This window comes from Rhincodon typus, chromosome 31 (genome assembly GCF_021869965.1).
Source record: "Rhincodon typus isolate 14 chromosome 31, sRhiTyp1.1, whole genome shotgun sequence".
NCBI classification, from domain to species: domain Eukaryota; kingdom Metazoa; phylum Chordata; class Chondrichthyes; order Orectolobiformes; family Rhincodontidae; genus Rhincodon; species Rhincodon typus.
Window position 1 is genome coordinate 20,829,421 of NC_063362.1, and position 27,779 is coordinate 20,857,199.

The 27,779-nt window shown below is 41.5% G+C and overlaps 3 protein-coding genes across 6 annotated transcripts in view; 2 read left to right on the forward strand and 1 right to left on the reverse strand.

Annotated features, from left to right (window-relative positions):
- The window catches only part of micos10 (mitochondrial contact site and cristae organizing system subunit 10), a 401,440-nt gene that overhangs the window by 218,120 nt on the left and 155,541 nt on the right, over positions 1 to 27,779 (reverse strand). The gene's annotated exons all lie outside the window — the stretch shown is intronic.
- Positions 355 to 16,115, forward strand: slc66a1 (solute carrier family 66 member 1). Of its 3 annotated transcripts, XR_007265275.1 has the most exons (9): positions 364 to 442; positions 851 to 1,068; positions 4,623 to 4,752; positions 5,567 to 5,654; positions 7,726 to 7,877; positions 8,450 to 8,542; positions 8,997 to 9,182; positions 10,753 to 11,037; positions 11,620 to 16,115. XR_007265275.1 is itself a non-coding variant. In XM_048615012.1 (8 exons), exons 2-8 carry the CDS (start codon positions 911 to 913, stop codon positions 10,813 to 10,815), a joined length of 870 nt encoding a protein of 289 aa, XP_048470969.1. In that variant the 5' UTR covers positions 355 to 470; positions 851 to 910; the 3' UTR covers positions 10,816 to 16,115. The 3 variants fall into 3 exon arrangements, 2 of the variants coding, with proteins under 2 accessions (XP_048470969.1, XP_048470968.1); XM_048615012.1 differs by having other exon boundaries at positions 355 to 470; positions 10,753 to 16,115; XM_048615011.1 differs by having other exon boundaries at positions 10,753 to 16,115.
- The window catches only part of capzb (capping actin protein of muscle Z-line subunit beta), a 61,260-nt gene continuing 55,508 nt past the window's right edge, over positions 22,028 to 27,779 (forward strand). Inside the window, exon 1 of the mRNA XM_048614850.1 lies at positions 22,028 to 22,365. Coding sequence (XP_048470807.1) covers positions 22,028 to 22,365 — 338 coding nt within the window. The remainder of the gene's footprint in view (positions 22,366 to 27,779) is intronic.

Consider the following 27,779-nt stretch of genomic DNA (forward strand, 5'->3'; position numbering starts at 1 on the left):
CTAGACCCTAGGCCCGAAACGTCAGCCTTCCTGCTCGTATGATGCTGCTTGGCCTGCTGTGTTCATCCAGCTCTACACCTTGTTATCTCAAAGCAAGCAGGCACGAGTTATCTCATGATTGAGAAACCGAACCACGGCGTTTGCATAAATGCTGACTACAGTTGTTTGGTAAATGGCTCGCAACCAGACTTTGCTGAACTAGTAAGTTTTAAGGGGGAAGGTGAGGAAATTGAGTGGGGCCACTTAGGAAAGGGAATAGACAAACCCATTCAAACATTGAGCAAATAGCGCCTCTGGAACGCGAGCCTCCGATCTGATGTCATAGATAATATCACGTGGCCGTGTTGTCACGTGACTCACCATGTGATCTATCTGCCTGGCGTCGTTGCTGGGCTGAAGTTTCTGCGGCTCCTTCTTGATCTTGAAGGGAAAGTGGGAGCAGGTTGTCTCAGCAGTTCCTTTGGCTCTTGGTGACTATATTCCCCCACTGAACTTGAGAATTGACTCTGATTTTCTCTTCCTCCCCATTAAGCGATCTCACAATCCCCAAGACTGCTGAAATGCCATTTTAAATGTAACCAATAACTCCATACAAAGCCAACCTATTGCTGAAAGGACGGGGTGGTGATTGAACATTTGCGTACATCACCTTTGATGGCCCAATTCCGGGCAGCTAATTTAACTTCCAAATTTGGCTGTCATCATAAATCTTTCCGTCCCTTCGCCCCTCACGCCACAAGCCGCTTACCTACAGAAACTGGTGCCTGTATCGGTGTTGATGTATTGGGTTGTTTCTTCAATATTTTTGCTCTGCTTCTTGGTCAGTTTCTTGTTTATTTCCATCCCCTAGGCCCTTACTGGGGGAAGTTGTCTTTGACGCAAAACTCCTCTGAATCGTGTGGTGTGAGTGATGGCGGACTACTTCATGGGAAATTTCACCACCGATTGCCCGAACGGATCCTACTTTGTTTGGAAAGTACTGAAAGAGTGCACCGAGAACGGTAGAGATACGACGAGTGTTGTTCTGGGCTTGTTCTCCGTCTTTTGTTTCATGATGGCTGCTTTCCCGTAAGTATAATTTGCCCTTCATACTTAACTCTACCAGCTGAAACGCTCAGTTGGCTAGGAGCGCCTGAAAATGTATAAATGCGTAAATGTTTTCACTCAATTATATGCTTTTTCTACCGTCACCAAAAACTGCTGATTCTGCACCGCATAACCTTGAGCAAGGGACTTGTAGGAGCAGAAGGAAGCTATTCAGCCTTTTGAGTCGATTCTATGAGAGCATTTTTCCGTAGAATCCCTACAATGCGGAAACAAGCCCTGGCTGACAAATGTAAACAGGAGTGTCAGACGTTCTGTTCACTTGAGCCGGTTCTGTACTAGCTGGGTCAGTGTCATGGGCTGTGCACGTGTAAACAAAAGGTGACGGGATACCGGCCTACGTGGAGTTATTTCACTTACCAGCTCTCTTGTGAATATTTCCAAAGATTCGCTCCTCTCCCCAGAAAATCCTTCTTTCAGCCCTAAATTACCTACAGCTTGTTCTGAAGCCTTTCCTGCATCTACCTGCCGATCCCTGTAGGAACTTTGTGTTTTGAATGAGATTGTCTCTCATTCTTCAACTCCAGATAATATCCGATCTGTTAAATCTTTAATTGATTCAGCAACATTGTTCTGTGTTATGTTTAACAAAGGCCAGTGAATAGCGTATATAATCCAGTAAAAGTCGACCCCCTATTTTTGACCCAAAAATGTGGAATTTTCCATACATCTCATGTAAAAATTGACCTTAGTTCTTCACAGGTAACAGATCAACATATTATCCTGTACGTAAATGTTACGATGAAGAAATGAATTATTTCGTCCTATTGTGTTTTGAAATTGCTTCGTTTTGCGTAAAAATGCCCTCCAGAAAAAAAAAGTAAACAGCAGCATTTAAACCGAAAATTACTGAAGTTGCAGAGAAGACAGATAACTGTGTAGCAGCAAGAGAATTTTTGTTTTGGAGAAACATGAGAGACTGGAGAATGATATTGAACCAAATTTGGACAATGCTAAAACGAAAGTATGCCAACAGAGGTAAACCCAGCAAGTGGCCACAATTGGAGAAAAAAGTTGCTGAGTGGGTACTTGAAAATTGTCAAAATGGAAAATGTCTTAGTTGTGAAGTCATCCGAATCCATACACAAAATGAATCAAAGAAGGATGGAATTTCAGATTTTAAGGCAAGAGCTGGATGGTGCATAAGGGTCATGAGAAGGCATGACTTAGTACTTTGGCAGGGAAGTAAGACTGTACAAAAGCTGCCTGCTAAACTAGAATATATTATAGTAATTACTGTAATTCACTTTTTTTGTTTATTCATTTTAGAGATCAATTGGGCTTCTGCTAATTATACAGTATTTTGGAGTGTAGTGTGAATGTAAGCCCCTCAAAAGTGGTATCCATGTAATAGTTGACTCCATGAGTTTAACCTTAAAGAACAGTCTAAAAAAAGTTGACTTTTACAGGAGTATATATGGTAATCCAAATAAGGAAATAAAATACACTTGCAGCAATATGAAGTTTTGATTTGCCTGGTGACTGTTGATTTTCACCATTAGTTCCAGCACACAGCCTCATTTTGTAAATGTCTGTTATTTTCCTCCTTTGGCTCTCTAGGGTAATTGAGGATGTGAGAATAAAAAATCACATCCCAGACAATGTATTCAACCTCATCACAATTGTGCCTGATTCTGCCCTCACTTTGCTTGGATGGACTCCATGGCAATCAGAAGCAGGAATTCTTGCTCTTTTTCTTCAACTTTGCAGGACTCTGAGGTCCCAAACACCATTTTAAAAGACTGGAAAATGTGCACCTTGTGTCAGTAAAAGTGGCCACAAAGCAGCTTGAATTGTTCTAAGGATCATGGTGCTCTGAGCGTACTTGGGGGAGGTTTGCCAATTGCCATTACAATTTGCCATTGCTTACGTGGTCTGACCTCTGTGATTTTGTGGCTGGTGCCAATCTGGCTGACCTTTACTTCCTCTGCATTGGTCCAAAAAAAACCTCTGTTGTATCGGAATGGTACAGTGGTTCACAAAGGTGACCCACTTCCTCAGAACAACCAAAGATAGTTAATAAATGCCACCCTTGCCAGTGAACACATTCCAGGAATTTATTTTAAAAATACATACTGGGAACTCATTCTGGATCTTATTGGTCCATTTGGATCAGTGCCAGACACAGAAACCAAGAACATTTCAGATTCTTCGTGCAGCCAGTATGGTCTCCTACTAAGAAGTTGGGATGTCTTTGCCAAGTGTGCCCAATTTCTGCTCCCCCTAATTTGAGGTTGCTATTTGTAACGTAATTGTAATTGGTGGCACACTGTATTACAGCAGTGTTGATTTGTCTGAATGATCTCTTCCAATGCAGGAGCTGCTGATTTAGCCTGTCTCCCCCTGTTTGTGTTGTCGTGCATTCTTTTTCTTTTCACGAACATATCTAACCAATTCTCTTTTGAAAATTGACCATTCAATCTGCTTCCACCTCCTCTTCACACTGTATACTCATTGCTTGGAAAATGTCCCATTTTCAGTGATCCTTTTGCCAAATTATCTTAAACATGTGCCCTCTTGTTCCTGACACTGCTGCTCATTGAAACAGCTAAAGAGGAGAAACTATCAGAATCCTGACAAATGAAAATATTTTACGTACTCAATGAATATGAAAGAAACAATTGTTTCACTCTCTCCTACAGTGTATTTTTTATAGATGCTGGTCTACTCGGTTTCTGCATTTTATATTAGCTGTACCTAGAAGTAGTGTCAAAGGATATTAGAGATTGTCCTTGTTAATATATTTAACCAATCTGTCCAGATATATAATGACATATTTCTGAAATAGATGGGACTTGAACTTGGATATTATGGGCCAGAGGTAAGGACTCTTGCTTCACAAGAGTTTCTCCAAACTGTTCACATAGCTTGGGCAGATGTGATTTGAACTCGGTCTCTCTGAGAATAACAGGTACAGTAGGCTAAGGGCTGTTGTGGTGCAGATTCTTTACCTATGAGAATGTTGATCTGAGTTTAAATCCTACTTGCCTCAGTTATGTGAAGAGTTTGGAGAGGTTCTTGTGAAGTGGTGATATGCCCCTTCCTCTGGCCCGTGATACCTGGGTTCAAGTCCTGTCTATTTCAGAAATGTCATAATATGTCTGGACAAGATTAAATATATTAACAAATCTCTAATTTCCTTTGACTGTACTTATAGCTAATATAAAATCCAAATGCTAACCAGGCCCCGAGCCTGCCTAGCCTCTGAGATCGGGCATTTTCAGACTCATAAGGCTGTCCTTGTTAGTAAGTTTGGGGAAGGATGATCGTCTGTGAAGGGTGAAGCAAAGACTCATTCGAAGTAGTCATTTGAGGAAATGTTGTACCTGTGTTGAGGGGTAGAATGGGTGAACCTGAATGGATTATCTCGGTGTTAAAATTATTTTGGGAACATGCTTAAAACTTCCTCCCCTATATCTAGAAAGGGGTATACTCCTGTTAAGATGTGTGCTAATGTCTACAACTGTCTTTTATTAAAGTTTTGCAAAATGATTTATAACTTGTCAATTTTACTTTAGACAGTGTTACAGTTCTTATCTGAATGGAAACATGGACCAAGCTGTATCAATCTGGTTCCTGATAGGTTGGCTGGCTGGTGACTCATGCAATGCTCTTGGTGCATTCTTAGCTCAGCAATTGCCAATACAGGTGAGCAGTCTTCACATCATAAGATGCTAATGTGTGCATGGAATACTTCCAACAGCCCAGTTAAATGATCAGTTGTAAACTAGAATAATTTGAATATGACTGCAAACTTTCTGAATCACAAGACCTGTCATGTTTTACATTCTGGACTAATTTGTATTGGCTGCCTAGACGGGAACCTCTATTAAATTACCTGATTTGAGCAGTTATTATGCATTGTGAATCTGTATCATATGCATAACGATTGCTGTACCTTGTGCAATTAAATCTTTCTCTCACCTTTGGCTTGGGATTTTCCCTAGATCCTGAAAGATTACAATTTTTTAAAAACCACTTGATCCTGCTGGAGCTGGATGTGGAGAGGGGGGAAAAGAGAATAAAATTGCAGGGAGAGTCACTTGAAGGATCCAATGGTGAGTCTTTGTGTCACTCACATGATGGTAACCAGCTGGATCAATGCCACTTTTTTTTTAAATTTAAAACTTAATTCTCTGCTAACTGTTGCACAACCCACGTGAAACTGAGTTTTACAATGTAGAAGCCCAGTTGCAATTCCCATCCATCCATGCTGCACAGCAAACTTGATCAGCTACCCTCATAAGAACCAGCTTTGGAACCTGGCCAATGTGACTCAATAATTCTTTACCATTACTTTATGCACTGAGGAGTTGTTCCATTTTAAACCAGATACCAGCGCTGCCTTTATCTGGTCATGTACAAACATGCTTTAAAGAATATTTGCTGATGTTCCTGTAAGTGAAGTGAGTTCTTAACATTAGAGGTAGAACAAATATTAATGAGTTATTTGCTTTTCCAGATTTACACTGCTGTGTATTATGTTGTGGTGGATGTGATAATGGTCTCACTGTATATTTATTATGCAATAAAGAACAGGTCCAGACCAGGTGAGTGACTCTTTATTAAACTACTGTTTAATAATATTTCTTACTATTTTTGTTGTTCCCTCCCAGATTCTCCTTTTTATCTCATACTTGTCTTCCTAGGAAGTATACTTCTCATACTGCATTGGATGTAGTTGCAGTTCAGGTATAGCCAGGCATGCACATTATTTGGAATTGGCGAATCATACAAAACAAAAGGAGATGACTTGGCTGATTAGCTAGGTGGCTACACTTGTCACCCTCTCACTGGATATAGTACTAAACTTCTTTGGCTTCCACAAAATAAATAGCTATTGTTATTTGACACATTCTGTTCATTGCAACCCTTTTGGGTGTAGATTTGGATCTTGATTTCAGTTGGCAAGATTACATATGAATTAAGTAGCTTTTTTTAGTTGCTGCAGAATATTCAACTGAGAGATGAAGTGCTGTTCCTTGAGTTTCATTAAATGTGTAGGAGGCTAAGGACAGAAGGAAAAGGGAAATAGCATGTAAATGGGAAACAACTGGCAGCACAGTAAAGAACTCACCCAAACCAGCTTTGATCTCCCAGTGTGGAGGAGACTTCACTGTGATAAGTGCTCCCACAATAACCTTGGCCTCCTATATTGCTCTGGTGAAGTTCAGCAGGAGCTTGAATAACCACACCTTTCAAAGACCTGAGAGACTGTCAGTTTGTAAGTGGAGGGATGGGAATGTAGGCAATCGGAAATCAATTTCACCTGCTGGATCCAGCATTCTAACCTGCCTTTAGACAGTGGAGCTTTCCTGAGACTGATTCGTTTCTGCCAAATAAAGCACAATGGAAGTTCACCTTCAGATATGGTTGGAGAGGCAATGTGATGTCTTGATGAAAGTGAATGTTTTTGTAAAGAGGAGTGCGAAGAATAATTTGAGGTCAGTGTTGGTGGAAGTGATGCCTTATGTGATCACCCGAAAATGGATAAATCCAAATGTAATTTATTTTTTCTGAGCTTTTATTATCAACTTTTTATGGATAAAAGTGTCTAAAGTCAACCAGGATGTAACGTTTCAAATTTTCTAGGAAAATTTGCTATCGCACCCCCGTCCAAACATTAATGCACCAATGTGTATTGGGTTCAGTGTTGATTGGCAGAAGTATCTAAAATGTTATATTTGTGAGCCAAATTTGGGTCTATTGAAGTCAGCAGGGGCATAGGTGGGAACATTTACCCCCAAATCTTGTCAGGTGGGATATAATAATAAGTTTAAATCCAATTCCAATCCATTTTCTTCAGGCCTGATCTCCATTTTCAATTTCACCATGGCTGATCTGGGCCTTGGAAAAGCTCTACCAACTAAAGGAAAACTAGGATGCAGGATCCAAGCCAGTTTCCAATTACCTGCATTCCCAATCCCACCACTTCCACATGACAATCTCTCCAGTGACTGAAAGGAGTGGTTCGTCTTTGCTGTATTGAGGCTCAACAGGAGCACATGGGAGGCTGATTTTGAGACTGGGAGTCCAAAAGTGGAATGGGTGAGCCCTTTGCTGTGTTGCCTGTTGCTTTCCGTTTAAATCTGCACCCCTCTCCCTCTCTAATCGGACAATGTTTTAATGAAACTTGAGGAAAGCACTTCATTTTATTGGGTATTTTGCAACCTTGCAATCAACCTTAAGTTCTACAATATCAGATCCCAACCATTGATCCTGTTGTTCAAATTGACATCCGGTACTAGTAATGACTTCTTTGTTTCTCTACTTGTCTCCGTGCACCAACATCCCTTTATTCAGTTAATTTCTCCCACCTTTCACCCACTGACCCTATTCCCTCTTGTTCTTTCCTCCTGTCTTTCCCTGCACCCATCCCATCACTCATTTCCTGCTTATTGTTTAACACTAAGTGTCTTAACATTCTTTCAGTCCTGGAAAAAAGAATCATCAACTTGAAACTGCTTTTCTTCTTAGATGCTGTCAAACCTGCTGAGTATTTCCAGAATTCAGTTTTTATTTATACTAACCACCACTATCACTGAGCAAAGGCCTCAAATAATGTCTAAAAGTTCAAATATTTCAGATGTGCAAAGAATTCAAAGCTGTGGTTTCTTTCAGATGGAACTGTAATCAATGCCGTTGTTGCATTTGTGATGCTTGGAGCGATGGTCTCTTTGTTACCAGGAAAGCATTTGGGGTCTTCAGTTCAGGACGTACCAAAGTTTACTAGGCGTTCTCTTTTGGCTTTTTCACACGTCTCTGCTAACCAGGTCAGTTCTAACTTGACCATCACCTCCTGTACAAAAAATACCATTTACTGAATCCCTACGGGTTTTGCAATGTCCACTCCCATCCTTTAAGGTAGAGATGTCAATAATTTTGTCATCTGTAATGATTTTGTTTTGTGTATGTCAGTCCAGGCCAGCTATATATTAAATTGACTTATTCAGTCTTATTCTAAATTTTTATCTGGAAAAACTCCTATTCTCTCCCAGCTCCTTTTGTTAAATATTAAATATATGCTGAGTGTATTTTCCTCTGTTTGATTGTAGAGGGTGTCAACTTATGATAAACTGATTCAAGTAACCTGCTATTGTACCTTCCACCCTTCTGTTTTATTTTTTAGTACAACAGTAGCCCTTTGAATAATTGGTTTGGAGACTTGGTCATAACATTTCCTCCCAAACCAGCAGAATTGGTACAGTTCATTCAAATTCACAAACTTCCAGTTGCAGGAAAGAAAACTTCCTGTGCCATTCAGCAAGCATTTGTAATGTTGATTCTCATTTTTTTGTGTTGTATTAAGCTGTTAATATTTCATCAGTATTGTTCCAAAATGCAGGAATTTACTACTCAAGAAATCATCGGATTTACAATTGGCTCCTTCTCATCTGTGTTCTACCTGGCGTCGAGGTTACCACAGCTGTGCAGAAATGTGAGTGTTTATGGCTTTCAAACAGATGGTTCCATAATGCAGTATTGAAACCTTGTGGTGCACCCCAAAGCCAATGAGACTTAGTATCATAGAATTCCAACAGTATGGAAGCAGGCCGTTTGGCCCATTCCCGTCTCCACCGATCCTCCAAACAGCATCCCACCCTATCCCCGTGACCCTGCATTTCCCATGGCTAATCCATGTGGCTCGCGTGTCCCTAGTCACTATGAGCAATTTAGCACGGCTTTGGACTGGGAGAGGACATGGGGGAAAATGTGTAAACTCCACACAGACAGTCACCCGAAGCTGTGATCGAACCCGGGTTCCTGGTGCTGTGAGGCAGCAGTGCTAACCACTGAGCCACCATACTGCACTTGAAGGAGCTGAGGGAATATTTGCTGCATTGCTGTTTTGTATTTTCTCTTTTTAACGATGTAATTTTTTTTCCCCTCAGTCAAAAAGGAAGTCCACAGAAGGCATATCCCCTCTTCTCTTCAGCCTGATGATTCTGGGAAATCTGACATATGGTCTGAGTGTGCTGCTGAAAGACCCGAGGCAAGGTCAAAGCAAGGGGAATTATGTCGTACACCATCTTCCTTGGTTGATCGGTAGTTTGGGAACCATGGGATTCGACATGATTGTATCCTTTAAGACCTCCCTGGCTGATCACATCAGAATGATAGGTTGTGCAGATCATTTCAGACGTCCCATTGGTGGCAGCAGACAAATGTACCACCCAGTTCTGAATTGTGTTGTATGGTTCAGAAAGGCTGTCACTTGATGTCTGGTTTGAGTTGCTGGTATTGGTCAGATTGATAGCTTTGCTGTAGCTGGCCTGAGTGCATGCTTGGCTGGTGATTATTATTTGTGACAATCCAGTCAGTCCTTCTGAACACTGTCAATATCAACCAGTCCCGACATGTTATGATACACCTCTGGAGCTGGAGGAACTTGAACCTGACCACCTGGCCCAGATGTAGGGACAGAATCGTTGCACCACAAGCATCCTGTTCTGAGCACTATATGTTTGTGTAAATTTTTTTTCCTCTTCTTTGCGATATCAGTGTCACTGACAAGGTCAGTGTGTGTTGTCTGTCCCTAATTGCCTTTGTACTGAATGGCTGTTGGGCTATTTGAGGATAGTTCAGAGTCCACCACGTTGCTGTGGACAGGTTAGGAGTCCAGATGAGGTAAGGATGGCAGATTTCCGTCCCTTAAGGATATTAATGGGTTTTTAAACCAGTCAAAAATATCATTATCACCATTACTGAGACTAGCTTCCAGTCTGGGTCGCCCTCCACCAGCTGCAATGTACAATTTGAACCCAGGGTGCGAGCCTAGGATCTGGATTTTTATCCCAGTGACCTGACCACTACATCATCATCATTTCCCCCTTGTATCTAAAGCTTACAAAACTTAAATTGCCTGTCTCAATCTTGATTCAGATATGAAGAATGAACATGAGCATAGAACAGAAGAGTGACTTGCTCATTAAACCAAACTGTAGAAAGTGCATTGTATGCAGTGGGGTAGGATGCATCTGGAAATGAAATAAACAGTAAATGTGTCTTTCTACACACCCTTGACCTAACGTCTTCACTTTGACCTTTGGCTCTATCAAGTGTAATATTGGAACATTCAGCTGAGGGGAGCATGAGACAGTGAAATGTTCTATACTGTTATCATTGGACATTGACAGTGTTTGCTTAAAAAAAATTATCAATAGCTGCCTTATTTCTGGGGAATCTGTCAAGGATGTTACACGTACAGCAAATTACCTTGAAATTCAGGGGAGAGTTTGGTCAGAAACCACGGCAGATATCTTGTGAATGAGACTCAAAAAAACAGTGAGCCTTGATGTAAATGACCAGGTGGTGCATGATGGGTTTTTATGGTGGGTGGGTATGTGTGAGGGAAAACCAGGAAAGGAGAGAAATGGTTGGCCATAAACTAGCAAACTAATGAGCTATTTGCATGGCTAGTCAGGAAGGAATTGTCTTGTGGGCAAAATGGAGGAGCAGGAGTTGGAGTTTGTTTCGAAATGTATTGGATTAGGCTAGAGGGAAGTTTACTGTGAATCCCAGTCTGGTTGTACCTAACCTGGGGTTGCTCGATGATATGTTTCCTTTTATCTATGAATACGACTCAATTTGAGCATACTTTTAAGAAAAACAGTTTGCTTGTCCTTAACTTTTTTAAAAAATCTGCAGATTTTGTTTCAATTCTTCATCTATCAAGAACGGGAATTTGAAGAAAGAAGACCATTGATTTAATTCAAGTGGACATTGAACTCTTTAGCAGTGAGGCAGTGCTTTCCAGTAACTGTGACCACCGTCTACGGGAAAGCCTGTTTTTGTTTGGTTTTTTTTTTTTTTTGAAAACAATTTTGAAGCTAGACCTACCCAGGCCTTTACTGGATTTCAAGCTGTTATTATAAGGAAATTATTTGGAAAAACTCTCCAACTTTAAATCACCACCAGAGAGAGAACTCACCTGTAAGAGCAATTCTTTTTGTGCATCATTACATTGCTACTGTGACTGAAGATAAATGTTCAGTGCCTAATATTTAGACCTCAGAAATCAATCAACACACAAAGCCATTGCCAAGGATGAAGTAGGTGCCAAATGCATCTAATCAAACCATCTCACTCCTTCACTCTGGACCAGTGGTTTTGAATTGGCTTTGACTGCACAACTACACCAGGTCATTCCTTACTTCTCATGTGTGAGGAAGGCCGTTGTCGATCCATCGGGGGCAAGCTGCTGCTATACTAATCCAATCTGTAATGTGAATGTGTGGTTCTTAGGAGTAACTGGAAATCTCCCATCCTACTTCAAACAATGTTACATCCAAAATGAATGCAATTATTATCTATTGCAATCCAGTAAAACCATAGCAACTCTGGATAGCAAAAGGAACTTAACAATCTTCATTACTGCTAGATGCAGTCTAGATTTTAGAATTTTATTGAATCCAGAATACTAAATATAAAAGGCCACAACACACAAGAAGTGGTTTCAATCTGAAGGTATATTGCTGTCTGATATTATACTCAACCTTTCTGATTTGATTCCAGACCTGTACTGACTTCGCTACGGCATTCCCAGGATGAGGAGGAAATCAACCACATCCCTGATTGTTATCCAATAACTCTAACGGATAAGTGTCTGTCTACATTGAGTATGAGCACATTGGTTGGTGGATAATCTGGTGCTTGCTGGCCAGGATCCCAATTGGAAATGCCCACTTGAACAAGGCTGCAATAAGTGCAGAATTGTATCCCAGCAAGGAGTAGATGTCCTGGAGGGGGTAGGGAGAAGTGGGAACCCAAGCTGCTGGGGCTTGATTTTTTTAGACCTCCAGTGGAGTCAGGTTCAGAGGAGATCTGGAGCTAAAAGCTGAGGTGTAGCTCATGTGCTGGTTCTTCAGGCTGTATCTCACACCCAGGTAGGATGGGGTCTGATCTAGCCTGTTAATAGTTACCCAATCAAAGGAGGTCAGCTAGGATTTTTCAGCCAGTCTTCGGGAGGCAGGAGCCAGCAAAGTTGCTGGTTGCAGACTGGGTGAGTAGCACTCCAATCTGGTTTAGAGGTTTGGTGTGCATGAACGAGAACAGTCACAGTTCATCCTATAGAGGTGGCCTGGCTGTAAAAGCCATTTCTTTAAACTTTAGCCTTGACCTCATTTGGATGGTGAATCCACTGTCTTGTCACTGTCACGGTGGAGAAAATCACGATGAATGTGCACTTTCCTCATGGTGCCGGCTTTGACTCTAACAGTGCGATTCAAAGGCCTTCACTAACTCCGTGCACTAGGCTGCTTGTAATTACAGCTATGGTTTAAAATGGTGTGAACTGGAACTGAAATACATGACTGTAAATGTCATACATAACAATCAGGTCATTGAGATTTTATTCTTAAATTTGAGGGATGTGGTTGGAATTTTTAAAAAATTTACCAGGATTCTGGAATTTTGATTTCAATCATCAGGGTCCATTCAGAATGTGAAAGATTTTTGTCTCCCGAAGGCTTAGGGAGCAGCAAAGCTTAATTACGCCAAAGGATTTAAATTTTAATGTGTTACTGATTTAATCAGTATTCCTTTGACAGAATCCAGCTCCTAAACTGCAAATTCCCTGTCTTAAGCTTACTTTTACTTGCTGCATCCTCCCTGTATCGAAATCAAGATTCAAAGAATTATCTGTTCGTAACCTAGTTTTTAGTCCGAACTGTCACTTCCTTTAGTTTTCCTTTCCTCCTACATTTGGGCAAACTTTAAAGAGAAACAGAAATCCGACATGGTCTTCTTTTGAACTTTTCTCTCTTGCCCTTTTAGAATGCTCTCTTTCCATCTTGTCACTTGTTTACTCAATTAAAAATGATTTTGCACAGTACATAGTATTATCCCCCTTAACCTGTGTGTGTGTGGGCCAAAGGTATATCCTCATTGTTCATCACTTTGCACATTACATAGACAAATTATGTAGAAGTTTACTTGGTTTCTCATTCTGTCCAAAGGTTCAACAAAACATTTTATTTCAAGTTGCTATATTTTTTTAAAAACGGCTTCTAGGTTTTATCCACTCTATAATTGTTTGCCATTGAGAATGACTTGTGCACACTTTAATCAAAAAGCATATCCAATCTTCTACCTGGTTGAGTTGCGTAGCCAGCAGTTGGCTGCACTCACTGCCTTTCTCCTGGGTCTGCACGAATTGAAAGAAATTTTCTATGACCACCAGTTATTAAATAATTTGAAATTGGGATCTGATTGGCAAATAATTCCTTGATTTAATCTTAAAAGGAGAAAAGGGATTGATTGGTGAATGTCTTTAACCATTGGCAGTGTTTAGCACTGGCAGGCTGAGCCTGTCCATTAAATGCAAATGGTGGCAGCTTCATTATAATGCCAGAACCTGAAGCTTCAGTCTTTGCTTTTGGTTTAGAAAGTTTTCTTTAAAACACAGATCTGTACTGTTACCTAGTTTGCATTGTGTGGTTGGTCCGTTCCCCTGGGGTGCTCTGTCACCAAGGTCTTGCTAATGTCCTGACTGAAATGTGCATGGTGCTATTCTGGCTGCACATGTTTGCTGGCAATGAAGTTTTACCACTAGTTTACTGGCATTATTTTTAGAAATGCAACAGATTGCACTAAAAGACTAAGCATATCTTTTAAATTAGAAAAACAGAAGCCCAATTTCTCGAACAGTCTCGGGGAAGTGAGAGGTCCTGAACAACTATTTAAAATGGTTTGATTCATAATTAATCTCTATGTCAGTTCTGAATTGATTCCACATTCTTTAATTCCTTGCATAACACAGTCTTGTCAATCTTTGGGCTTGATTTGTCAGTCGACGTCACTTATTCAATGCAGCTTACCAGCTTTTTCTTTGATGGTGGGTTCGGTGGGAGGGAACTGGTGGTTGTAGAATGTAAGTTCCAGGTTTACACTGATGTGTTTACGGTAAGAACTCTCCCCAAGTATCTTACAAACCATGCAACCACTTGAGGGGGTTGCTTAAGACTAGAATTTAGGCCCAAGATGAACTCTTATAAATAACATCAGGTAAATTCTATGAAGTGTTACAACCAAAGGGCATTTTCTTGCAGTTAGGGATTTAAGCTGAAATCAGAGTGTCAGCAACAGGCCTTTAGAGCATGGGAGTCATTAGAACTATAAATGAGTTTGGTTTTACGATTGAGTGATGTGTAGGTTCTGGCCAAAAGGATTTGTTGACTTATACACAATTCAGAGGACAGAATATTGTAGAAATGCACAGCAGATCTTTCAGTTCCGGAAAAGGGAAGGCAGGTTAATGTTATTGAGGAGACCCACTGGGAGTTCCCACTTTGGATATTCACCTCACTTGGATCATGATTTTGTTTCCAGAACAATGCTGAGAATCAGCTGTGATACATTTGCTGTAGGAATCAGCCCTTGTCACTTTAGCAGTCAGTCCTTGCATGTTCAAATTACCCGATGTGTCTTGGCTGTCTGATTTGCAGGGATTTTCATTTTTCAAGTAAATGGTGCTAAGACAACTTGTAAATCACCAAATTGTAGGGTAACTGTTTCATCATTCATTATGCATTACATTTTTTAATCTTATGATGAGACACTGTTAATCTATGATTTAGATTTTTATTTTCACAGTACGTTTAAGATTCTTTTGAACTATTTGTTTCTCTTCCAGTTGAAATAGTATTCAAGATTACTATAATATAGATGCTGTTTTATATTTGATGTATACTAAAACAATTTCTGGGTTTATGTTCCTTTTTGTTCAGCCTTGATATATTTGGGTTTTGTTTCTTCCTGAATATTCTTGTTTTAAATAGGATTGGCTCAGCAACATTCAGTCAAGATAAAACACATTATTTGCAATCTGGAAAACATTTTTGATGGAGCAGATAAAATATTTATACTACCAATTGCTAAATGCTTTTAAAGGGGGGAAAAGGAAGCAGTCTGGCCATATATGTGATAGTGGGAGCTCTTCATAGAATCATGCAGCAAAGCAGGAAGTTTTCAGCCCATCACGCAATGCCAGTTCTTAGAGGATGTCATCCAATTGTGCTTTTTTTTTTGGTCCCTTCCCACCCAATAATCATGAAATGTTTTCAATTTCTAATTCTGTTTTGAAAATTACAATTTAATCTGTTTTCACCAATTTTCAAGGCATTCTAGATCATCCTAACTTCCCAGGGATCCGTACATGAAGGGGATTTCTATCTGCTTCATTTGCCAATTCCCTTTTATATCTGTGTGCTGGTGGAGATTGACTCTCCCAGCTGGCTGGGGTGATACTGTTTCCACTACCAAAATCTTTTCAATTTTGAGCATTACTCAATTTCCCCTTAACCTTTTCTGCTCTAAGAACAAGCTGCACTTTTCCAGTCTCTCCAAATGACACAGCCCACTTCTTCAGCACCCTTGGCATCCTTCAAAGTGTGGTGACTGGAACTAAATGCACTATTTCAGCAAAGGCCTAGTCAGTAAACTTTATATCAAACCTAATAGGCTGAATTTCTGCTTTGCCCAGTAGGTGACACTGTGGTCACATTGATAAGTTGTGTCCAGATTGCAAGTTTGTTTCTTACACCAGTTGAAAAATGACAATCATTTATCTGCGGGAGGATTAAGTACGGTGACTGCTCTAGCTTTTTAGATGTTTAATTATAAATGTAACAGATTATGATAATATGCCCTAACTTCCTTGCTGTTGTATTTGCCCTATTTTTTCAAAACCAGTGACTCCATGCACTTTATTGGCAACCTTTTCTTGGAGAGAGTCGATTCAGCTGAATGAAGGTTCAGTCTACATCAATGCAGTACAGAAAAGGAAGCACTTTCTGCACATATAGGTGATTTGATTGCACTGACCCCTGCAGTACTGGTCAGGATTAGCCTGCATTCATGAGGTTTTAGCCATTCTTAGAAGAATTCAATGTGTTTCCAATTAATGGTCTTACAGATTTTTAAAATGCAATTTAATTTCTTATTATTGGTGTAATCCATACAAACTTATAAATTTATTAAACAAATTCCTCTGTTGACATTTGTGTAATAGATTGTTATTTTGTTTGAAAATTATTTTTAAAATCTTTTTTGTCTTATTATCACAACATTAACTGTTGAAGTGAAATGAGTTTTTTGTGTGCAGCAATGTATTAAATGGGACTGAATGACTTTATTCTTGTGCTGTGGTCGTGTGTCAAGCACATTGCAAAAATGGAAACTGTTGTATTCCTTTTTCTCTTGTATCTCAAACTCTGAATCCCTGGTTGTTCTCCTGGCAGTGTAGTATTATACTGAGCTGTACAGGAAAGGACAAACACAGAAAACAGGAGCAAGATTAGGCCATTCAGCTCTTCATACCTGCTCTGCTATTCGGGATGATCATGGCTGATCATCCCTATTCTTGTTTTCTCCCCCACACCCTTTTGGTCCCTTTTGCCTTTAGAACTATATCTTACTCCTCCTCAAAAACATTCAACATTTTGGCCTCCACTAATTTCTGTGGCAGAGAATTCTACAGGCTCACCGCTCTGGATGAGGATACTTTTTCTGCAACTCAGTCGTAACTGGCCTTCTCCATATTCCCTGGTTCTGAAAACAAACTCGGAACCGATCTCTGGCTAATTAGTTGAGGTTTTGAATAAAAGATGTGGTCAGGGTGGGGTACAAGTGCATTATATTTTCATTCGTGAACAGCTACTTTTGGGGGGATACAAATGATACATTTCACTACAGGTAAGTGATTCTAATAAAAGGAATAATGAGGTCACGTATCTTGGAAAATAAATTTAGATATTTTAAGGAATTAATCTCAAGTACAGATTCATTATGAATCATTATAAAAAGTTAGCAAGATCGTTCTTAAAAGATGTAAATAAAAAGCATTTGAGGTTCCCTGTTCTGAAGGAATGGAATTGAAAAGTGGCGAAGTTCGCAGTGTATTTGAACCTCAGTAAGACTGCACTTACGCAGTAAGTTAAATACTTATGATGTTTCCATATCACACGGAAAGAATTTTGAGGCACTAATTGTTTTGTGGTGATATACAGCTGGAAATGGAAGAAAATGACTCTTTGAATGTGGAGGCTGTTGGGGTGGTAGGTGAGGACATGGGTGTGGGGGGGGGTGGTGGTGGTGGTGGGGGAGGTGTGATCCCTATAGTAGGTGAGGGCAGAAATGTAGGGAATGGGTTGGACACAGTTGGAGGGTGGGAATCTTCAGTTGGCAAAAGGAAAGCATTGGCAGGAGGCCATTAGAAGGTGGCATCATCAAACCAGATGTGACAGACTCCATCCCATTCTCTGCTTCTCCCTAACTAGGAAGTGGGGTATGTAGTCGAGGAAGCTATGGGGGTTGTGAGCTTATAATAAATATGTGGGCAGCTTATTCCTGGAAATGGAGTGAGAGCTGTCAAGAAAAGGAAGAGAAGAGTCTGAAATGGACAATGTGAAAGTGAGAGAAAGGTAGAAATTGGATATAAAATTGATGCAGTTATCCAGCTCTGGGTGAGTGCAGGAAGTAGTGCTCTCATCGGTGTCTCTGAGGAAGAGTTGAGGCAGAGGGGTCTGATTAAAACGATGTCCCGCAACCCCCATGAAAAGGTAGGCATAACTGGGAACCATTACAATGCCTTGTATGTAGGGAAAGTGAGACAAATTTAAAGAAACTGTTCAATGAGTGGGGGGAAGAAATATCCAGCCAGGGTGGAGGAAGGTGATGGCATGGAAACTGTTTGTTTGAGTCTGTTCTAGCAAGGAGAGGAGAGCCCTTAGACCATCTTGGTCTGGGACAGAGGTGTAGAGGGATTAGACTTCCATCATTTGGAGGTGGTTAAGAAATTGAAAATTGTTGTGTAAGAAGAGGCTGGATAAAAGCTGGAGAGCAAAACAGAATCAAGATAGCAAGAAATAATGGGTCTGCTAGAGCAGTTCTATTTGTGAATTTTTGGAAGAAAGTAGGTGGAACCAGTGTGAGGTTGAGGGCCGAGGGGTTAGAAAGCTCTCCAGAGGAGGAGTTCTGTGACAGCCTTGGAAAGAAGGGTCTGATGTTCAGTGATGGGATTATGGTCCAGGAAGAAGTGTTTGAGAGTTGGCACTCAGTCTCTGCCTGGTAGAGGGTGGCATGTCAATGGCACTGCTCATGGTGGGCTTGATAACAAGGTCAGAGTTAGACCTGAGAGAACAGAGTGTGACATGTTCGAAGAAAGATAGGGTAGAGTGGCTGAGGGAAATTGAGGTGGCCAATGTCATGTTTAGACTTGGGTTTTGTTATTACGTGTACTCCAGTACAAGAGTGCTGCGCTATGCTTGAAATTCATTGAGGTGAGGCCATAAGTGGATAAAACTGAATTCTCTAATTCTTTGCTGGACAGAAATTGTTCATTGTCACTGATCAGAAGGTCAGAGGGTGAGCAGTGGGATTAGAAGAAAAGATGGGGTCAAAGAGAACTGGGTGGGCGGGAGGACCAGGGCAGGGGCAGGGGCAGGGGGATGGGGGCGGGGGGAATGTTTAGTCTTCATAAATTGCTGGAGTTTGGGTTCATTAACACCCGACAAACGTTATTTTTAAGTAAGTTTTTTTTTGAAAAGATTTCTTAGTTCTTTTATCTACTGGAGATGATTTAAAAGCTTCAACTGGGTTTGTTAATCCAGGAGATAGGAGATAGCCAGGCATAGAATCTGATTAGCTCCAAGTTATGGAAACACTGTTGATCTCCCAGGATTAAAATGTGTGTGAAAGAAGCTGAGATGGAGTAATGAGGATGACAGAATGTGTGCCTTCTGGCAATTTCAGATCATCTTTCCAAGTAAGCCAGTCTCAAAACTGGGAGATGTTAGTCACAAAGAGTTAGCATGAAACTCAATTTGATGTAGCAGACAACTCCCATGTGACCATTTTGAGTATTCACAAATCTCATTATCTTCCTGAAGTGCCAGCCTAAAGGCAATGAAACTAATTTAGAAGTTCCCCAATATGTTTAATTAGCTTTACTACGTGTGGCTGTGGTTCATTTGATGAAGACATGATATGGATTCAATCTCGACCCAATTCAGCAACAGATTGTCAGAGGAAAAAAGGTTGAGTTTAAGAATCGAGCACAAAATTGATTTATTTGAATTGATGAGGCAAAAAAGATTAATGATCAATCCTTGTAATCCAGTAATAAGCAGGGTATTGCCTTCATTCCTGGATTAAGTTTATTTTGTGTTGTTCTCTCACTGTCCTGTATATATTACATTTATAACCTATAATCGTTTTATAGAAAACTGGGTGAAAATTTGGGCCTCCTTCCAATTTGCATCCTATTCTGGGAACTATTTTCTTTTGTACTCCACAAGAACAGTTCTGTTGCCAGAACCAGATGCCTTCCTACAATCCCAGAGCCTCAACGGAAATCACCTAAACCCCATCATGGAGCTGCCCTGAGCTCACCCAGAAAATATAAAACAAAGAACTTTGGATACTGGAGAAACTCAACACTTCTGCCAGCATCTGTGGAAAGACAGGGGAACAGAGTTAAGGTTGATTGAGTCCAGTGCCTAATCAGAAATGTTCTGAAGAAAGAATTTGAACCCAGGTGCCCTGGCTCAAAGGTAGGGTCACTACCACTGCACTATAAGTGGCCCTTATGCTATATTTTATCACAACAACAGTAACCTGTTCCCCATTGTGAGTTACTTTTAGTGTGATCGCTGTAAGTCATATATATCTTAAAGATTGAGAGTTTGATTAAACAGGAATTGTTCCTGAAAGGATTAACTGTTAGTTAACCACTGGTAGTTAAGGAAATAGACCATGTGGTGTAGTAATGAGCCACACGTACAGAGTTTGGGCACAGGCTGTGAATGTAGTTTGGGGGAATAGTGATGGCATGTTGGGTTGGGGACATTTGGTGCAAATCCTAAACTCCACAGTGAAAGGATGGGGTAGATGAGCCCAAAACACAGGGGGGACTGTTTCAAAATTAGGGCTGGCTTTTTAGGACTGAGATGGAGGCTGGGATGTATAGGATGGGCTGAAGGGCTAAAAGGTGAATATTTGACAGTTGCAATGAGAAAATAGATTGTACAGGATGGGAGAATAGGCTGGGAAAGTTAATGATGATACTCGACAAGCTGCATAACCTTGAATGAGTCCTGTGAACATCCCTTTACAGGCCAAAGATAACACCTGCAGCTTGATTCTCTGTAGCTGTGTGTTTTCTGTACCAGCCAGCAGTTTTGTCTTCTGTATCTGCTTTCTTTCTGCTGGCTATTTGTCACACTGTATGAGGGAGAGAGAGTTTCATTCCAAGTTTCTGGACTTGTCCTCGGACCGGAATTGTGAATGGTACAAGGAATGAACCTAAGCCTCCAGACCAGCCGTCGATCAAGGGGTCCCAGATGGGCAGAAGGGCGTGAGACTTGTTGCTTCTTTTCTGTTCTATTTACTATTACCACTTTAAATCATTACTTAATAAACATTCATATTTAGGCAAATTGCTGTTGTTGAGTCTTCTCTTAATTATAGCGGTTCTTTTAGATACATGCTGTGAACCAAGATATTTTTGGCAACAAGGATGGGATTTGGGAAAATATTTAAGCGACTGGAAAGGCAACCTGATGCTCCAGAGATCTTCTGTATTCTGGCAGGCTTTGGATTTGGGTCCGTAGCTAACTTGTTAGCACAATTAGGACCCCTGCAAGGATGGGGGACGGTTGTAACCGGAAAAAGAGAGAAAGGAGGATTTATTCATACAGGCTGTTGTACATGAGTGCTTGCAGGAAGCAGGCCTCCCCAACTGCAAGGGCAGTGTACCGCAAATGGGATGGATACTGTTAACAGCTTTGTGTTCTACATGTAGAGAACTAGAGGAGGGCCAGGCCAAAAACAGGCAACTTGAGGCCACGTTGACAGTGGTAGAACAGCATAACCTTATCCTAACAGAAGCAATTAAGAAAGGGCAGGAGAGGGCTGAGAAGGCAGAGGAGAAACAGAACCAGATAGTTTGCCATCTGGCAACAGTACAACAGAAAAAGAGAGCAAAACTGCACAATTGGAAAGCTGACCCAGTTAAAGTACGCATGTTATTAACATCGCAATATGACCCTGACCATTGGGATGGGGGCATTTAGTATTCATCTGATTCAGAGTATGAATGGACAGACAGGAAACGGGATGGTCCATCTCTGGAGCCATCCTCTGGAAAGGAACTCATAGCGCGAACCCTAATAACAAATAAGGCAGAATAGGTACAAGGACAAAATTCACAAAATGTGATGTGGTCTGGGCTGGATGAGAGGTGCCAATGTTAGCCCTATTAGGGCCAACCCAGGGACAGGTAGTGAGACAGGTATGTTTGTTGTTAGGACAGTTAGAGGATGTGGAGGCTGGTAAGCGAAGAGTGAGGCCTACCTGAGCAAATGGTAAACGGGGAGAACAAGGTGGAGATGGGGTGGGTTTGAAGGTGAAACAAAAGAAAACCAGAAGGGAAATGTTCGCAGTGTTATTAAAAGCAGGAATAGAATGGACTAAGATAGACGGAATACCTACAGATTCCATGTACAATATATAGAGAATGCACTGCTCTCCAAAGGGTAAGGAAGTAAGAGAGACCAAATACAATGTGGAGGGAGGAAAGGAAACCACAACATCACTATCCCCAGCCTGGAGGAGGTCAGGCAGTTGTAGTGAGCCAGTCAGCCCATTGATGAGGGGTGGGGCTGGGAGTCTGGAGTCTGTGTAAGGGCACTTGGTGGGACAACCAGAGACCCGAGGTCTCGTGTCCCTATCACTGTTTACTGGAGGAAAGGCGATGTACAATAAGACATCACATTATTAGACACATGGGCAGAAGTTACTGTGTTTAAGCCCTGCACACAGACGATTATCCATGGTGAAGGAGATGGGGGAATCAAGCTGAACTGGCAGCTGTGGTCCTAGTCCTGGAAGAAGAGAGTCAGCGTCTGTGTATTTATACTGACTCATGGGCAGTGGCCAACAGAATGACTGTATGAATGCTGATCACAGCAATACTGTGGATGGAATAGTAACAGCCAAAACAGTTGAACATGCATCTGAAGAGTACCATGCTGGAAAATGGGCTCGTGAAAAATCAGGGCACTTAGGGTATCATGGCACTGTGCAATGGGCAAGAGATCGAGGTTTGCACTTACCAGCCAATCTGGTGAAAGAAGTTATCCGCAAGTGTGAGATATGTCAAAAGGCAAAACACGCCTTACTGCCAACAAAGCCAATGGCACAAATCAAGCAAAGAGACCAGCTTGCTCAAATCTGGCAGATTGACTATGTTGGCCCATTACTGTAACAACAACGATATCAACATCTGCTAACAATGGTGGACACCTGCTCTGGGCTAATGCTGGCTTTCCCAACAGCCAAAGCAAATCAGAGTAACACTGTTAAGGGCGTAGAACAGCTGATATCATGCTATAGTGAACCATCAGAAATACAATCGGATAATGGCTCACACTTTGCAGGCCAACGGTTGCAGCAATGAGCTGCAGATAATGGGATATATTGGATGTTTCACATTCCCTTTGACCCTCAAGCAGCTGGCCTTGTAGAATGAATGAATGGGTTATTAAAACAGCAAATTAGATTATCCACCCGTAACCGTACTTTACAGGGGTGGCTCAAAGTGCTGCCACAGGCATTGTATAATCTGAACAAACAGCCTCTGAAAGGAGGGACACCCCAGAGTAGAATGTTTCAAGGGGGTGGCCAGTTACATCCTCCTAATAAACCTACAACGTTCAGCGACCTTTGTTCCGGGGGAAATGTGTGGGTACACCACCCACAGCACCCACCTAAGCCTGGTGAGATACTTGCCCATGGACAAGGTGGTACCTATTGGATATAAATAACAGGGCAGGAAGCACCAGAGTGTATAGACAGAGGGAAATGAACAAAAAGAGAGTGAGTTGTCAGATTGTAAACTGATAAGATATGATTTCTTCACAGAACCAAGCGAATTTATTATGGATGCTGCTGTGGATGATTCATCAGTTGACAGCTGCTGTACCTAATCTCACAAAAAAGACAGTAATTTGATGATACATTGTTATATTATTCATATTGGAGGTTATTTTTATTATCGTTTTAATTTTCTGGTGTAGGTTACGCCCTCTTATTATACGTTCTCATGTGGCTATCACTGATTTGCGTCTGCATTTGCAATTGTAACATGTGCTGTCAAATATCATCAGGGGTGGATTGTATAGGATGGGCCGAAGGGCTAAAAGGTAATGATAGTATTTGACAGTTGCAATGAGAAAATAGATTGTACAGGATGGGAGAATAGGCTGGGAAAGTTAATGATGATACTCGACAAGCTGCATAACCTTGAATGAGTCCTGTGAACATCCCTTTACAGGCCAAACATAACACCTGCAGCTTGGTTCTCTGTAGCTGTGTGTTTTCTGTACCAGCCAGCAGTTTTGTCTTCTGTATCTGCTTTCTTTCTGCTGGCTATTTGTCACACTGTATGAGGGAGAGAGAGTTTCATTCCAAGTTTCTGGACTTGTCCTCGGACCGGAATTGTGAATGGTGCGAGGAATGAACCTAAGCCTCCAGACCAGCCGTCGATCAAGGGGTCCCAGATGGGCAGAAGGGCGCGAGACTTGTTGCTTTTTCTCTTTTCTTTTCTTTTTATTATTACCACTATAATAGAACATAGAAGAACGTAGAACAGTACAACACAGTACAGGCCCTTCAGCCCACGATGTTGTGCTGAACTTTTACCCTAATCATAAGGTCTATCTAACCTCCACTCCTACCTTATACTATCATCCATATGCCTATCTAAGAGCCGCTTAAATGCCCCTAATGAGGCCGACTCCACTACCCTCTCCGGCAATGCATTCCACGCCCCGACCACTAATCATTATTATTACTTAATAAACATTCATATTTAAGCAAATTGCTGTGGTTGAGTCTTTTCTTAATTATATTTAACTGAATCCAAAATAACCACTTGGGTGCTACACGCTGTGGGGAGATGGGGAGAAGATATTTTTTCTGAGAGTTGTGCGATTTTGGAACTGTCTGCCTCAGACGACGGAGGAGGTGGCACAATTGAATGTTTTAAGGGCAATAGATTTTAATTAGCAAGGGTCTGAAGGGTTATCAGAGAGAGATGGGAATGTGGAATTCTGAACAGATCAGCCGTGATCTTATTGAAAGCCGGAATAAGAGGGGCTGAGTGGTCTACTTCTGCTTGTACTTTGTACGTTATTAATTGGCCTGAGAACTGTCACATAGAATCAGTCAGGCTAGCCATCAAAATTTCAGGAGACTGAGGGAAAACAGAGGGGGTCCACCCTGAACAAAACATCTAGCATTGAACCCATCTGTTTATTTGGCCTGTCAATTACTGAGGTTTAAAAACAAGAAGTGCATGTGAATTGCTGAGATAGCAAGAACTGCAGATGCAGGAGTCAGAGTTAATACAGTGTGATGCTGCCCGACCTGCTGTGTTCCTCCAGCTCCACACTGTATTGACTCTGACTCCAGCATCTGCAGTTCTTGCTATCTCCGAGTGACTGAAAACCCTACTGTGAAGCCTCTTCCAAGGATGCCCACCTTGAGGAAGTTGCCCTACTCTCCAGAATCCTCTGATGCTCCCTGACCTGCTGTGTTCCTCCAGCTCCACACTGTATTGGCTGTGAATTGCTGAGGCTTGTTTAGCTGTAACCCCTCATAGAACACCTGAATGTTGCTGTGCAAGTGCAGACTATCCGAATGAAATGGAGGTGAAAATGAAGTTAAAAAAGCTCCAGGACTGCTTCAGAGATTACGGCTGATCAGGTCAGAACAACACTCCTCAAAGGGGCTCGTCAATAGTGTTAGAGATAGTATGCTGAGGTTTCCAAAAGTAGTCTGGAAAGTTGCCAGATTCTTTCTAAATGTAAACTAAGACCAACTCTTGTGCGGTCTGTTCTTGGAGGTTGTTAGTTTTAATCTCTAACCATCTGAAAATACACCAATCCATTTTATCAACATGAGAAGTTTCTCTCTGGGAGCCAGGTCACTTAATGTTGGTACAAACTGTGGCCCATTTTAAACAAGCTCCGCTCATGGGCACTGCAAAGAGGCTTCAGTTTCTTGTTTGTGAAATTTAAGGAAACTAAGAACATTTGTTTAAAGAGCAGCTGGGACATGCCCAGGCTGAATTTAATTTTCTAGGAGAGCGATCAAGGAATGTAATAGGTTTTAAACAATAAAGAAAGTTCTTACAGCAGCGGTTCCACTGGTTGGGTTTGCAAATTGGAACTTTGATACAATGAGTCTCGTTCAATGGGACATAACAGGATCCCTGTTTAGTGAAATAACCTCCCCCGGTTCAGGTAGAGAAACCAGGATAAGAAAATAGGTTGAATATTTCACTTATGTTACAAAATCCTGCTTTGTGACAGACTGTTCTCTGAAGGGGAGTTCAGCTGTTTTCTTAGGGCAGTTCTAATGGATGGTTATCAAGGTCATTGCTTCCACGAGAGTTTATCTGATATTTTCTCTGGTATTGTGAGCTGTAAAAACATTATACATTCAGCTCTGTCACCTAAAGCTCTGCCTGTAACCCAGCTCTCTCCTTTTGCGGTGGTTCCTTTAAACTCAAACATGACCAACCCTTGGTCAGCTGGCCTAATGTGTCTCCTGTCTTCCCTCCATGTTATTTTGTAGCTGATTAAATTTCTACGCATCACAATATTATTTCAAAGGCATGTTGTTGTCGAACAGTTTTCATTCTTGGGGATTTAGGCTGTGGACTATACTTGGTTACACCCTGTTAACTGATTATAGCTTTGAGAAGAGAATAAACCACAAAAAGCAAGTTGACATTTAAACAGGAACCACTGGAAAACCGGGCCATTGAAATAGGTAGTCAAATTGGGTTCAAAGATAACCAGAGAAAGACAGAAAGGATTGAGATAAAGACAGAGAGTGCAAGATTTATATTTAGACACTAACCTGGAAACCTCACCCACAATGGTTCTGGCTGCGAGCACGAAAGAAATGAAACACAATCATCACCCAGTGTTAGTATCCTGTGCTTTCCTCACCCCTCACCCTCTCTTGCCAGACCCAAAATGAGAGTGGAAGCCCCAAAAGCTCAGTCTACAAAATGGTTAGTACAGTATTACTAACTTTGATTTGATTTAATTTATTATTGTCACACATATCTGGGTACAATGAAAAGTTTGCTCTGCATGCATTGCAGGCAGATCATACCATACAAAGTGCATATGAGTAATACAAGAGAGTGTGGAATACAATGTTACAGCTGCAGAGAAGGTGAACAAATAACGAGATCAACATTACATTTAAGATTTGATAGGTCCATTCAGAAGTCTAATTACAGGAGGGAAGAAGCTGTTCTTGAGTGTGTTGGTTTGTTGTTTAAGCTTTTGTATCTTTTTTTTTAAAAATCACTCATGGGATGTGGGTGTTGTTGGCTAGGCCAGCATTTCATACCCATCCCAATTGTAAAGAGTCAACCACATTGCTGTGGCTCTGGAGTCACAATGGAGGCCAGACCACATAAGGATGGCCATTTCCTTCCTTGAAGGGCATTAGTAAACCAGATGAGTTTTTCCAACAATTGACAATGGATTCATGGTCATTATTAGAGAACAAAATAAACCACAAACAAGAACCACTCACCAATTCAAATTCCACCATCTGCTGTGGCAGGATTTGAACCTGGGTTCCCAGAACACTATCTGGGTCTCTGGATTAATATGTCTAGCAATAAGATCACTCAGCCATCACCTCCCTACCATGGTAGACAAGCAGGAGGCTGGAAGAACACAGCAAGCCAGGCAGCATCTGGAGGAAAGGAACAGTCAATGTTTTGGGTATTACCCTTCTTCAGGACTGGAAGTGAGGGTAGGGGAAGCTGCAGATAAAGTGGGGGTGGAGGCAGAATGATGGTGATAGGTGGACACTGGTAGTGGGTATGACCTGGTTGGTTGATGGGATGGATGAATCTGGTTGGTGGCTGGAAGGGAGGGTCAGAAGGTGGAATGTACGGGAGGAATTGGGGCTGGAAAAGGAACCGGGGGATGGGTGGGAAGGTTAGTTGAAATTGGAGAACTTAATGTTGAGCTCTCCGGGCTGTAGCGTACCCAGGCAGAAGAGAAGGTGTTCTTCAAATTTACATTCCAAGTCGCTGCGACACTGGAGGAGGCCGAGGACGGACATGTCGGAGGGGGAGTGGGACGGGGAGTTCAAATGGGTGGTGACCGGGAGGTTAGGTTAGCTGTTATGGGCCAGGTGAAGATGCTCAGTGAAATGGTCATCTAGTCTATGTTTGGTCTCACTGATGTAGAGAAGGGTCTCCACCGTTGTCTGCCCGATGGAACTCATTTGACTTTCTTCCTTCATCCAACACCACCAAGACAAGATTACATGTTCATTCATTCACTTATAGTTTGTGGAACCTTTCTTATTCCTTTATGCTTTGATGGGTGTCACTGCCAATGTCAGCATTTGTTGCCCATCCTGAATTGTCCTCGAACTGAGCAGCTTGCTAAGCCATTTCTAGAGGCAGTTAAGTGTAAACCACATTATTGTGGGTCACAGCACACAGCCAGACCTGTGTGACCTTCTTTTAAGCATCCAGGTGGGTTCACCATTCCTGAGACTAGTCTGATTCCAACTTTTTTATTCATTGAATTTAAATTCCATCAAGCTACCAATTTGGGATTTGATTCCAT

What these genes read in the sequence shown, in the direction of transcription:
- slc66a1 (XM_048615012.1), top strand. Translation starts at nt 911, where the DNA reads ATGGCGGACTACTTCATGGGAAATTTCACCACCGATTGCCCGAACGGA. An exon ending in TTCATGATGGCTGCTTTCCC is followed by an intron (nt 1,069 to 4,622) that starts GTAAGTATAATT and finishes ATTTTACTTTAG; the next exon opens with ACAGTGTTACAGTTCTTATC. An exon ending in AAAGAACAGGTCCAGACCAG is followed by an intron (nt 5,655 to 7,725) that starts GTGAGTGACTCT and finishes GGTTTCTTTCAG; the next exon opens with ATGGAACTGTAATCAATGCC.